Here is a 12,937-nt window from a genome sequence, read left to right as displayed (position 1 = left end):
TTAATCACCACACTTGATTGTTCACCTGGGCATATGCTGCAATAGAGATGGCACACACCGCCCTACAATAACGATCAAACATATCAAATTTGGAGGAAAACCTCCCTCTAGATTCACTAAAAATAGTTGCTTCTCAACCCTGCCCCTGCTCCTGCTGTACATATCTTGCAAATCAAGCCACTCCAAGAGATGACATGCACCACGACAGGAAGCTTGTCAAAAACAGGACTGGAAGCACACCACATTTGGAATCTTAATTATGTGGAGTGGCACTTTACCAGTTGTTGACATACATATCAAATCATGTTAGGTATACTTTGACAGGTTTTAACTCTTCAGAAACTGCCAAGTGATCAGTGACAAACACTTCTGGCAGGAACTTGAAACCTCAGGAGCAAAGCAATGGTGGAAGCACGAGTAATTGATAACAAGGTAAACACCCGCAGTGCAGGCAACGCAACTGCGGCAGTTACCAGTACACCAACATAACAGAGGAGCTGTGAACACAAATGGATGGGCAGGCTTCATGTTCCTTCAAATTAAGAGTACATTTGAACCACAAAAGCTCTCAAACATCCATTAATACGCTGATGCTGCTTATTGGGGCATTGAAATATGATGCAAATACTTACAAGCAAAACTGTGATAAGGAGAATGCACACAACAGAATAAGCAGCATTACGACATACGCATGCTGAACCAGGACATGACCAACATAACAGTGCGCAAGTGCATGCACACTAGGCTTCATGTTCCTTCGCATCAATATTACATTTGAATCACCAGCATTGCGACATACACATGCTGAACCTGGCCAATGGGAAAGGCATACATTCGAATGTGCTTTGTTGAAATGTGTATCTAATGCCAAAAAGAAAAGTACCAAGGCAGGGAATCTGTCAATATACAGAGGACTGGCCTTTAAGCATCCAACATCCCGGACAGTACATGCTCTGCGCTCACAGGTGCTGCTACTCCAAAGAAGCTGACTCTCGCCCCCTGCACCAATTAATTAAACAATTAGGCAAAAATTTGTTTAAGCCTGCCCAAGGAGGCGAGCAAGCTTCTCATCCTCCTTAGGAAACCTCCATGCTACATGGACCCGCTCTTCCCACTGCTGAAGCTTACCTTTAGCTTCAGCAAGTTGAAGCATGAGGTAAAAAAAAAATATGGCAATGAGAACCCATAGCTTCCTCTAAGCCTAAATATACCTTTCTCTCGGGCAGGAAGATTCGTCCAGGCGCCTTAGATGTGCCAATATTGATCGACTCACAAACCTCTGCCAGAAGGCTAAAGCTTCCCTCGTCCTGAATTACGCTCCAGCAGAGATTGTGGTGGTCGAAGATAATGAGTCGAGGTAGAAGCGGCATTGCGGCCCTGCTTCCCTGCGATGGCTGCAACGTTGGTGCAAAGAGAGATTGTCGGATTGACGCAACGACAAAAGCAAACGCAGTTTATACGGTCCTGATAATAAACCCTAAGAGCCTGCTCCCAGAGAAATACGATGATTGAAGAAAGGAAAATTACCAAAATACCCCTCTAATTTGAGGAAATTCCCAAAATACCCCTCAATTTTCAAAAATTTCCAAAATACCCTTGTATCTATTTTGGTTGGAATGTTCAAGATTTTCTAATCTTCATTCGTTTTTTACAATTGAGATCCGTTTTTGAGTGCTCAGCATGTAATTTGTCACCAGTTACCATCGCAAAAAAGGCAATTATGTCTAAAAATAATGAAGCAATTCATCTCCAAAGCCTACGTAACCAACTCAAATTGTAGTTTTAGCATCTTATACGATAGACAATCACTCTTCTTGTGAAGACCTACAAAAAAATTTATTTTTCGAGAAATTTAGTCTCACAACCAGGGGTATTTTGGGAATTTTGGAAAATTTGAAGGGCATTTTGGGAATTTATCAGGGGCATTTTGGGAATTTTTGAAATTTGAGGGGTATTTTGGGAATTTCCTCAAATTAGAGGGGTATTTTGGTAATTTCCCCTTGAAAAAAATTAGAGGGGCAACTTTTATGAGGGAGGGTTGAGAAAGAAAGGGAGTTACGCGAGCAAGGTGGCTGCTACTGTCTCGTGGATATCTTGAGGAAATAAGTTTTGTTTTCAAGGGAAGATATCCCACCTTGCATGCCCGTGACTTGCATTATGAGCGCTCTCTTACTTATATCTGTTCGTGATCGGCTGACGAGTTGGCTCTCGCCCTCATGCGATCGAGGTATGACGCATCAAAGTCGACTCTTTCTCTTCAAAGCCCTATGACCCCTATCACACTAGGACGGGCATCCAACTTTGTTTTATAAATGTGGCCAGCCCATTGATGTCACATTAGGGCATTATAGAAAAATGGCATTCCCTCTCAACACAAGGTCTTTGGCCATGTGACTAGCAGAGTTCGAATCCACTCACACCGCTTCATGTGCTCAGATTTTTGCTACTTTAGAAAGCTGGGGAGCATGCAAGGCCGCCCCTCTAACATTCTCTCACAGCCATCTTTTGCCTCTTCAACTATAGAGAATAAGCACGCATGGACTTTAATTGCCAATCCCAGTGTGATAGGGACCTACGAGACTTATTTGCACGTATGTCCTCCAGTCAACGACATACGTAAGGCTCGATTCATACGGAACGCTCACGGTGGTGTTGCGGGGGTAGGGCGCTTGGAGGTGTTGCGCAACGATCTCCTCAAGGGTGAGGGACTAGGTGGCTCCTCATAACAGCCAGATGGTTTAGGTTCAACATCAAGGATTTGGCTCATGAAGGTACATCTGTTTGTCCTTTGTTCTCACTGCTCTGTTCGAAAGTCTTTGGTTTGTCCTGCTCCTACATTGTGAGCACATTGGTGTGGGGCGACAAATCACCTGAGGTGGTGGCTCTCATGGTGCAGCTTTTTGTCTTTTCAATATCCTGATATTATGCACAGTCTCCATTTCTGTTGCTTTGTTTTGGACATAGGTTTTTAGTCTACGTATGGGTTAAGGACTTCCTTGTAAAAAACCTGAACCTATGGACTCATATATGCAACGTTATGTCATTGTGGCATCCATGGCTCGGTCTGAGCATGGAGGTGTTTGTAATTCTTTTTTGTATGTTTTAATAAATATCAACTCACTCTCTTTGAGTTGACAATTGTTAACTGAGTCAACGTTAGTTAACAGGAGCTGCTAAAGATCGAAGCCTTATGAATGCACATCGAAGATGAATATGAAGAAGCAGTGAAGATTGGAGTTACACACTTTTCACATTTTTTTTTAAATGGCCATGTATTGTAATTTCTTGAATTATTTAGCCATTCTGATAATTGTAACGTGTTACGGGCTCAATAAGAGTTCCAAGGTGTAAAGCATAGGTCAGTTAGTGTACCTAGGTTGCAGATACAATAAGTGTGGAACCTCAAAGGTCTTGGGCGCCGGACATTACACATTTTAAACCTTGGCTAAAGTATAAAAACCAACTTTGTAAAGATTTTATTAAGTTTTTGGATAAGAAATACACTATGTGAACTAATGGCGCTCACTTTTCTTCTTCTCGCGCTTCCTAATCCCTCTCCGATTGTCACATTGCGATTGCGTTTGTTGCATTGCAACCACAGGTAAGAGCTCTACGCATTGACATAAGCAGTTCAAAGCATTTCGTAGCTTTTGGCGTCGCCGACCCGCGACCTAATTTCATCATAACTAGGAATTTATAATTTTAAATCGAAAACTAAGCATAGGCGGGGTATTGGGGCATCATTGCTAAGCATTTAGATGCATTCTAGGTCGAAAACGACTAGGTCAAAAATCCACAGCTGTTAATAATCGCGATTTTGGAACTTGACCTAAAGTGGGGTTTGGGACCATAAGCGTGTGCTTAGGTCTTATAAACATGTCCTAGAAGTTTCGTTACGTTTGGATGTCATTTGATGCTGTAATGGATGTGAATTGTTTGCCGATGAGCGATTGGCTTTTTGTGATTTCAGTCACTTGAGTTAGATGCAACTTGTTAGTTGTTTTCCGAGAGATTGACAACCTCTTGTAGCCTCTATGCACTAGTCGAGTCAGCTTCGTCCCATGGTTTGACAAATTAATCGTGGTTCTCGCTAATACTGCAATAAGATAGGATGGTGAGGTTAGACATGCATCCCACATTTGGCACCGTTGCCGGGGACGAAGAGACCTAAACTAGGGAAAACACGAGCGTCTTGTGTAGTTTTCCATTAACTTCCTCTAGGTTCACCTAAAGTAAAACTTTCTTTTTAGAAACCACATAGCTTAAGATTGTCGTCTTTTGCTGTGTAGAGGTAGCTTGGAAGTAATCGTACTTGCTGAGTGCCTTTAGGATTATAGATTTAGATTAGGATTTGGAGAATGATTGAAAGGCGAGACAAGTCTTAAGATCAATGCTCAAGAAACCATAAAAAATAAGAAAACTAATGCTTGTGGACACTTTCCACAACTTCATTGCATGAGAATCTAGGAGTAGGGTAAGTAAGATCCGAGGTGGATTTCAGAACATTGCTCACTCCAAACGAATCATCTGTGAGTTGTTTATGTGAAGTTGGAATGTTTCAGGTCTATGGCTAGAAATAGCACAAAAAGACTCCAAACAAGTTAATCCAACTGCACAGTAAGCCTAAAAGTTGTATGAACGAATGGGTAAGCTCAAGGACACTTTGAAGTAAAATTTCAAGAGTTAGTCAAAACTTAGATTATTTACGTTTTCTTGAAATTTTAGGCCAAATTAAGTTTTGACTTGATTCATAGGCTCAAAATAGATCATGAAAAGACTGTCCAGTGAAAAGTTCAAAAAAGTGTCAGTTTTGGGCATAAAGTTAATAATCATAATTACTAACTTTCAGCTCAGATTTGACCAAGGTTTATACCATTGACTCATTACATGTGTACAAACAACTTTTGTAAAGACACAAAAGTTTTGGATCACCAAACTAGCAAAAAACTGGGTAAAAACTAAAGTTTGTATTGACTTTTAGAGTCTTGAGTGTAAATTGGGAAAACATTTGTCCAAACTTGATGAAACTTGATTCATAGGCTTACATTGATGTGATAAACATGTGTATATGCTAGTTGATCAAAAAGATGAAAAAAGTTACCAGTTGTAAATAATCGTGATTATTTACATCTGCTCCATTTTTCAACTTTTTTGACCAAGTAAGCATACCACTAATTTTACCATGTTGTAATAAGCTCACAAACCAAATTTGGTAAGATTTGGATCATTGGATTGAAAATAAGAACTAAATTTGCAAAGTTAGTCAGCAGATGGAAAATTGATGACCATTTGACCAAAACTTGTCCAAACTTGATGAAACTTGACTAGAGACCTTAACTTGAGGTTCTTAACAGTTCTGTGTCAAGATTGAAACAAAAATTTGCAAAAATTTAGCAGAAGTAAATAATCGCGATTATTTACATTTGCTCCCTTGGCAAAACAAACCTAAAAAGTGTAGAAACTTAGAAAAGTAAACTCCAGAAACAAGATTTTAGACTTTTGGGCTTGTACAATGCTAAAACAACATAATACAAGGCCACTGGTCAATTTTGGGTTCCATCAGATCCAAATTGGTACTTGTTAACTCAGTTTCAAGTTGCAGATTAGTCCTTTAGCTCCTTGCAAGGATAGAATTTGAAAATCTCATTTACTAGCTCACTTAGCTCAGATTGAAGAACCAGGTTGCAGGCAAAGAATTGGGAGCTTGACAAGGGCTGAATTCAAGTCAAGTGAAAAAAACGGATAACAATCTAATCTACTAGTTAGGTTATCCAAGGCCTAGATTTTCATCATTTCAAAGGTTGCAATCAATTCTGACACTTTTGAGATAGAGTTTATCAACTCTTGTGAGTCTAAGAGAAATCAACTACCAAAAGTACTTTGACAAAAGCAGTTTTATCAAACCCGAGCAAATTTTTTTTCGCTAATCAATACCAAAATCTGCTAGGAGAAAGTTTTTACAGAACCAGTCGACATGATCTCATCTCGAGCTCAAAGTTCAAGTACAGTAGAGCAAGCCAATCGCAGTGGTAACACATGTACAAGTGCAACAGAGCAGATTTTATAGCTTTATGGCTACAATGGAGATAAAGTCTTGTATACAGATTCAAACGGCCATAGATACTTGATGAATAGCAAAAGCAGCACAAGAACCAAGATCTTATTGATCAAAGTAAAGCCAGATTTAGAGAACTCACAGATGTTCACAGACTTCAGTGGAGCCAGGTATTGCAAGCTCAAAGATGAAGTGCAGATAGAGGTGCAAAAAATCAACCCAAGTGTTTATTCAGAAATCTGCACAAGTCAACAAAACATACAGTTGGTGCATAGATTACAGTGGTCATTGTACATAGATTACAGTGGTCAGATCTGTTGGGATCGGAGAGCACACACACAGAGAGCCAACACGAAGAAGGAGATAGACACAGTGTGTGGCGGGGCGGTACTCACACTACAATGTGTAGTTGTGAGTATAGTTATTATGAATGAGTAAATGAATGGCTATACATGGGCGGCTGAACAACGGGCAGCCGGGCACACGGGCCTTTAACCCAACAATCTCCCACTTAAAGGCAGTGTGCCTTTAAAGTGGCCAAAGTACAGCAAAAGAAGTCAAGCCATACCCATCAGCGATCCACAGTGTGCAAACCGCTGTGAGGCTAACGACTTCGTGAGTAGATCAGCAGGGTTATCGTCAGTGTGTACCTTGACAAGCTCTATGCGCTTGTCCTCTAGCACCTCTCATATGAAGTGATACCTCACCTCAATGTGCTTTGTCTTCGCATGGAAGACAGGATTCCGTGCCAACGCTATGGTACTCTGGCTATCACAATGTAGAATCGGAGCATCACCAACCATACCAAGATCTCCCACTAGTCGTGAGAGCCATACGACCTCCTTGGCAGCTTCAGTGGCAGCCATATATTCAGCCTCTGTAGTGCTCAAAGCAACGCATGGCTGTAAACGTGATGCCCATGAAACCGATCCACCTGCAACTGTGAACACATAGCCGCTAGTAGACTTCCTCGAGTCCACTGACCCTGCATAGTCTGAATCTGTATATCTGCAAACATACATATCCTTCTCACCATAACATAGGGACAACTCTGAAGTCCCTCTCAAGTATCTGAGAATACCTCTCACTGCATCCCAATGACGCTTGCCCGGGTTAGACATGTACCTGCTAACCACACCAACTGCATGAGCAAGATCTAGACGTGTAGCCACCATGGCATACATCAAGGAACCAACAGCTGACGCATAGGGAATCTGAGACATCTCTGTAGTCTCCAAATCTGTCTGAGGGCAGTCATCATGGCTGAGTTTTACATATGGAAGCAACGGGGTACTAATGGCCTTCCCCCCTTCCATATGAAAACGCTCAAGCACCCTGTCAATGTACTCTTTCTGACTAAGAAAGAGCATCTTGCGAGAACGATCATGAGTGATCCGCATACCCAAAATATGACTGGCATCCCCAAGATCCTTCATGGAAAAGGTCTCATGTAGCCTATGTTTCAAGGCATCCACATCAAAAATACACTTCCCTGCGATCAGCATGTCATCCACATACAAAACCAAAACAATAAGACTACCATTTGCAGCCTTGCGAGTATAGAGGCATGGGTCCTCATAACTGCGTACATAGCCCAATGAACTCATGAATGCATCAAACTTACGATACCATTCACGAGATGATTGCTTCAGCCCATACAAGGTCTTAAGAAACCGGCATACCATCTTCTTTGAACCATGAATAACAAACCCACTTGGTTGCTCCATGTACAAATCCTTGTGCAAGTCCGGATGTAAGAAAGCTGTCTTTACATCCATTTGCTTCAATTCCATGTCTTCTGTAGCTACCAAAGCAAACAACATACGCAAAGTAGACATCTTCACCACTGGGGAGAAGATCTCGTCAAAATCAATGCCCTTCTGTTGCTTGAATCCTTTAGCCACAAGCCTTGCTTTGTACCTAGGCTTTGCATCCATTGAACACAATTTTATCTTGTAAACCCACTTGCATGGTAGTGCCTTCTTACCCTTTGGCAAAGGAGTAAGCTCCCACGTTTCATTTTGGATCAACGAATCCATCTCTAACTGCATAGCCTGCTCCCACTTGAGCTTGTCAACACTAGACATGGCCTCATCATAACATGATGGCTCCCCGCAATCAGTCAACAATACATAATCCATAGAAGGCACAAAACGCTGAGGCTGTCTTGCACGCCGCTCTGAACGCCTCAAAGAATGTGCAGGAGGTGCATCTGGCTGTCCCACATCTACATGATCTCCCAACAAGGGCTGATCTCCCACTTGAGGGTCAATGGGCTGCCCATGAGCAGCCATGGGACCATCATACCGATGACCATCCTCCTCAAATATCACACGCCGAACCTCAACAGTTCGCGGTGATGCTCTATACATAGAGTCCTCATGAAAAACAACATCATGGCTGCGCACAATCTTCCTGTCAATAGGATCCCACAATTGATAACCCATCTCACCAGAGCTACCATAACCCAAGAAGATACATCTCTTGCTCTTTGGATCCAATTTGCTGCGTTTTGCCTTAGGTACATGTACATAAGCTTCACAGCCAAAAACACGAAGGTGACCATACGAAGGTGGCAAACCTGTCCATACCTCTTCAGGCACTTTGAAGCCCAAAGGAACACTAGGTGAACAATTTATCAAATGCACAGAAGTGGCAACAGCTTCAGCCCAAAATCCATTTGACAAACCAGCCATAGAAAGCATACTACGGACTTTTTCCTGTATAGTCCTGTTCATGCGCTCTGCCACACCATTTTGAGGAGGTGTATAGGGAGCACTAAGCTCGCGCCGTATACCCTTCTCAACACATAATGTTGTGAAAGCATGAGACATAAATTCACCCCCATTGTCCGTACGTAAGCACTTCAACTTACAACCTGATTGGTTCTCGACAAGAGCCAACCATTGCTTAAATATATCAAACACCATATCCTTCTTACGAATGGGGTATGCCCATACCTTCCTGCTAGCATCATCAATGAACGTAACAAAGTACATAGCACCTCCAAGAGAAGCATTGGGCATCGGCCCACATACATCACTATGCACCAAAGCTAGCTTTTCCAAAGATCTGTGTGGAACACTTTTCTTATGAGAAGACCGAGCATGTCGACCATAAAGGCAGTGCTCACAAAACTCAAAACCACCAAAATCTGAAACGGGAATGTAATCCGCACGTGCCAACAACTTCAAACCTTTCAGTGACATATGCCCCAAACGTTGATGCCATAAGGAAGCAGGAGGTTGCTCAGTGATCCCCACAATGTGATCAGCCACACTAGCTACACAAAGGGAATACAACGTATTCCTCTTAGCACCTTTAACCAAAACAAGGCTGCCCTTAGTGATATTCCAACCTCCATCACCAAAAGATACATTGAAACCAAGTGAATCCAACTGACCCACGCTAATCAAGCTTTTTGCAAGAGCCGGCACATGACGCACACGCTGCAAGACAAACGTAGTAGAGTTTGGCATAGCCAAATGAATATCCCCAATGCCATGAATCTGCATAGAACGCCCATCGGCAATCTTGACAGTACCTGTGCTCGAAGCATCATAGTCATGAAACCACGACCTATGAGGTGTAACGTGAAAAGAAGCACCACTGTCAATGACCCAATCCATAGGCATACTACGCTCATGAGTGAGAAGAAAAGCATCATCAAAATAGGATGCAAGCAACACATCACCAAGCTCTTCACTAGTAGCACTAGTCGGAGCACATACATGGTCATCTTGAGAGCTACACTCTCCCTGTGTTGCATTTAACTCCTCAATCTTGACATTGGATTTAGGCTTGTCCTTAGCATCATGGTCTTTCTTCTTACCATCTCCATTTTCCCTTTTCCACTTGTAGCAATCCTTTTTGAAATGGCCTTTTCTACCACAATGAAAACATTCCACATCCTTTTTACTTGTGCCTGCACGGGACTTGCTTCTAGATTTACCCCTGTTGGACTTATACTTGTCCATAGTCCTGCCTCTGACAACCATTGCACTAGAAGACTTACTACCTGCATTATTCTTTAGATTAATCTCTTCCGTGAGAAGACTAGATTCCACATTAGTACTTGTCAACTCATCCGCAGGAACCGAGTTACTTATGGCTGTCCTAATGTGTCCCATGACTCAGGCAACGTGACAAGTAAAAACATAGCTTTTACATTGTCCTCAAATGTAATTTTCTGCGTAGCAAGTTGGCTGAAAATTGTATTGAACTCATTCAAATGCGCATTCATGGAAGCACCTTCCTCCATTCGCAAATCAATAAGCTTTTTAATCCAATACACCATAGAAGCAGCCGAATGCTTATCATACATATCGCAAATCCGCTGCCATAGCTCATAAGCTCCACCCTGTGCATCTTTCACATTGTAATAAACAGACTTTGAAAGGGAAAGCCTAATGGTAGACCTGCACATCTCATCCAACTCCTCCCAATCATCCCTCTCCATGTTCTCTGGCTTAACTCCCTGCAACTTAGAGGTCGAATCTGTTTCTTCTGCACCAAGACATCCCAAATCTGATCTTTCCAATATGAGAAGTTAGCACCATCCAACTTCTCAATATTGAAAACTGTGTCCTCTTTAGTGCCCATTACAACAAGAATGCAACAATGAGAAACCTGTAACCAACCAACAAACTGCCACAACAAAGTAGTGTTGCAAATCTGACAACACCTGCTGCTCAATCAAAGAGCAAACGCATAGAGTATAAATCAGCCCATAATATGGTCAAAAAACGTACGTAGAAATCCACAAACAAATGCATAAACCCGTGACACCTGTAACTCAACCGGCCTAGGCAAATTGTGCCACAAAATGCATCAACAATGAGCTCTCATAGAGGCATAAACATACTCCATGTCTGAATAACCACAATAGAGACATAAGCTGACCAAGCTTACACAAATCCGTGAGCATAAATGGATCCAAGTGAGCATATAACCAATGCACAAGCTCAACGAAGTCCAATCTCTACTGTCAACCAAGTACCTGTCCGTACTCAAACCGCAACACTGCAAGCAAGAGCAAACCCGCTCTATGTATAAGTGAACCAAATCTCCACAATATCATGCATAAAGAGTGTCTGTCAAACTGCCATATCCACATCCATCAACATACATAGATGATGTAAACCTGTAGCTCAAGAACACGCATAAACAGACTGCCCAGAAGAGTAGAAGCTCCCACTCAAACCACAACCATATACATGGCTGTCCCACAGTCAAAATACATGTTTTGTAACCACAAAAGAAACCTGTATCCAAAGCTCCCTGTAACCTGTAACCTGTACCCATACCTGTACCTGTACCTGTAGTCGAAGAAGACAATGTCGCCAAACTCCCACTCTATCTGTGTGTATGAGGCCACTCCAAGAAGAGGCTACACACTCTCAAATGAGCTGTGGGCTCACGTAAGTGGAAGACACTACAACAATGGCACCTGTAATGGCTATGAAAGCTCTGGCAGCAGAAAACTACCAAAGAGAGCTGAAAAACGCAGCTCCTAGTCTGTAGCTCGGATGGGATTTCTAATGGCACGAATGGCTCCGAAAGGGGGGTTAAACATCAGGACACCTGCTGAAAATACTCACGGAGTGCTGAACCTTCCAATGCCAAGCTCAGAAAAACCTTCTGCTCTTTCGAAATGCGCGCGTGCGCGAAACCGAAAAACGGCAATGAAACAGCAGCAAGTTTCAACACACTCAACAATGATGATGAAGCTCTCAATGCTCTCACTACCAAGCTCTGATACCACTTGTTGGGATCGGAGAGCACACACACAGAGAGCCACCATGAAGAAGGAGATAGACACAGTGTGTGGCGGGGCGGTACTCACACTACAATGTGTAGTTGTGAGTATAGTTATTATGAATGAGTAAATGAATGGCTGTACATGGGCGGCTGAACAACGGGCAGCCGGGCACACGGGCCTTTAACCCAACAAGATCTATAGTCGAGATCCAGAAATGCAAGATCCAACAGATCAACCAATAGAAGCAAGTCTAATTGGGGATTCGAGCCAAAGATGGTACAAAGGTCAAGATGAAGCATTCTACAACTTGATGCTTAGAGTTTTAAAAGAAGATGCCGACAACTTGGCCAACATAGAAGCAGAAACTTCTCAGCTAGAGCTTGACATGACAGAGCCAGTTGAAATACCACTAGTCATGGCGTATTGCTCAGATTGTGGACGAAAAGGCAGACATTTTGCTGAAGATTAAGAAATCCTGACAACAGGGATACTTCAACCGCCAAGCAAGGTACAGAGAAAATTGGAAATGCGAATCTCAATGTAAGTGCATTTAACCTGTCACTTTTGATGCAATCATATGATTCTGCATTATCGTGAGAAGCACAATTCAAAACACTGCAAGTTCAAAATGAGCATAAAGATGCATAGGCACCTGAAAAGCTTAAAATTGATTCTTTGAACAACAAATTCTTGCATGAATTTAGTAAAGGTGTCGAGATATCACCAAAGGTTGAAAAGACTGTTAGGTTTGCAAATAATTTTGCATCCACTACCACAAGTGTGCAATCATTCGTGAGTCTAAGGGACACATCAAACAGAATGATGTTAGCTTTGTATGGTACACATAATTCATATGCACACTATGTAGACCAAAAAGGACAGCTATACAAAAAGGATCAACCAGTGTTTGAACGACCCACATACCAGCTCATAGAAGTGCGTCCAGTAATAGATCAGAAAGGATGGTCCATTTCAGAGGAGAAATCTGTTCAGAGCCAAACTCTCCTCCATTGGAAATCAAGCTTCAAAGTTGTGACCAAATAAACATATACTTTGACCAAAATAGTTGTAGATATAGACGAGAGTCTAGCATCTATGATACCTTGGGTCCTGAAACCACA

The 12,937-nt window shown here is 42.2% G+C and overlaps 1 protein-coding gene across 1 annotated transcript; it reads right to left on the bottom strand.

Annotated features, from left to right (window-relative positions):
- Nucleotides 1–312: 312 nt before the first annotated feature.
- On the bottom strand, nucleotides 313–1,497 carry LOC147426025 (uncharacterized). Its single transcript, XM_086498367.1, has 5 exons — nucleotides 1,212–1,497; nucleotides 964–999; nucleotides 884–896; nucleotides 633–810; nucleotides 313–532 (listed from the first exon to the last, which is right to left on the bottom strand). The coding sequence occupies exons 1-5, from the start codon at nucleotides 1,368–1,370 to the stop codon at nucleotides 328–330; spliced, it is 591 nt and encodes a 196-aa protein (XP_086354493.1). The 5' UTR covers nucleotides 1,371–1,497; the 3' UTR covers nucleotides 313–327.
- Between the last annotated feature and the right edge of the window lie 11,440 nt (nucleotides 1,498–12,937).

Source organism: Adiantum capillus-veneris, chromosome 24 (assembly GCF_014529385.1).
Source record: "Adiantum capillus-veneris isolate H3 chromosome 24, ASM1452938v2, whole genome shotgun sequence".
Lineage (NCBI taxonomy): Eukaryota > Viridiplantae > Streptophyta > Polypodiopsida > Polypodiales > Pteridaceae > Adiantum > Adiantum capillus-veneris.
Note: the sequence above shows the minus strand (reverse complement) of the source record. Positions and strands in the feature narration are given on the sequence as shown.

What these genes read in the sequence shown, in the direction of transcription:
- LOC147426025 (XM_086498367.1), bottom strand. Translation starts at nt 1,370, where the DNA reads ATGCCGCTTCTACCTCGACTCATTATCTTCGACCACCACAATCTCTGC. An exon ending in TCTTCCTGCCCGAGAGAAAG is followed by an intron (nt 1,000 to 1,211) that starts GTATATTTAGGC and finishes TAATTGGTGCAG; the next exon opens with GGGGCGAGAGTCAGCTTCTT. An exon ending in TCCTTATCACAGTTTTGCTT is followed by an intron (nt 533 to 632) that starts GTAAGTATTTGC and finishes CTTAATTTGAAG; the next exon opens with GAACATGAAGCCTGCCCATC.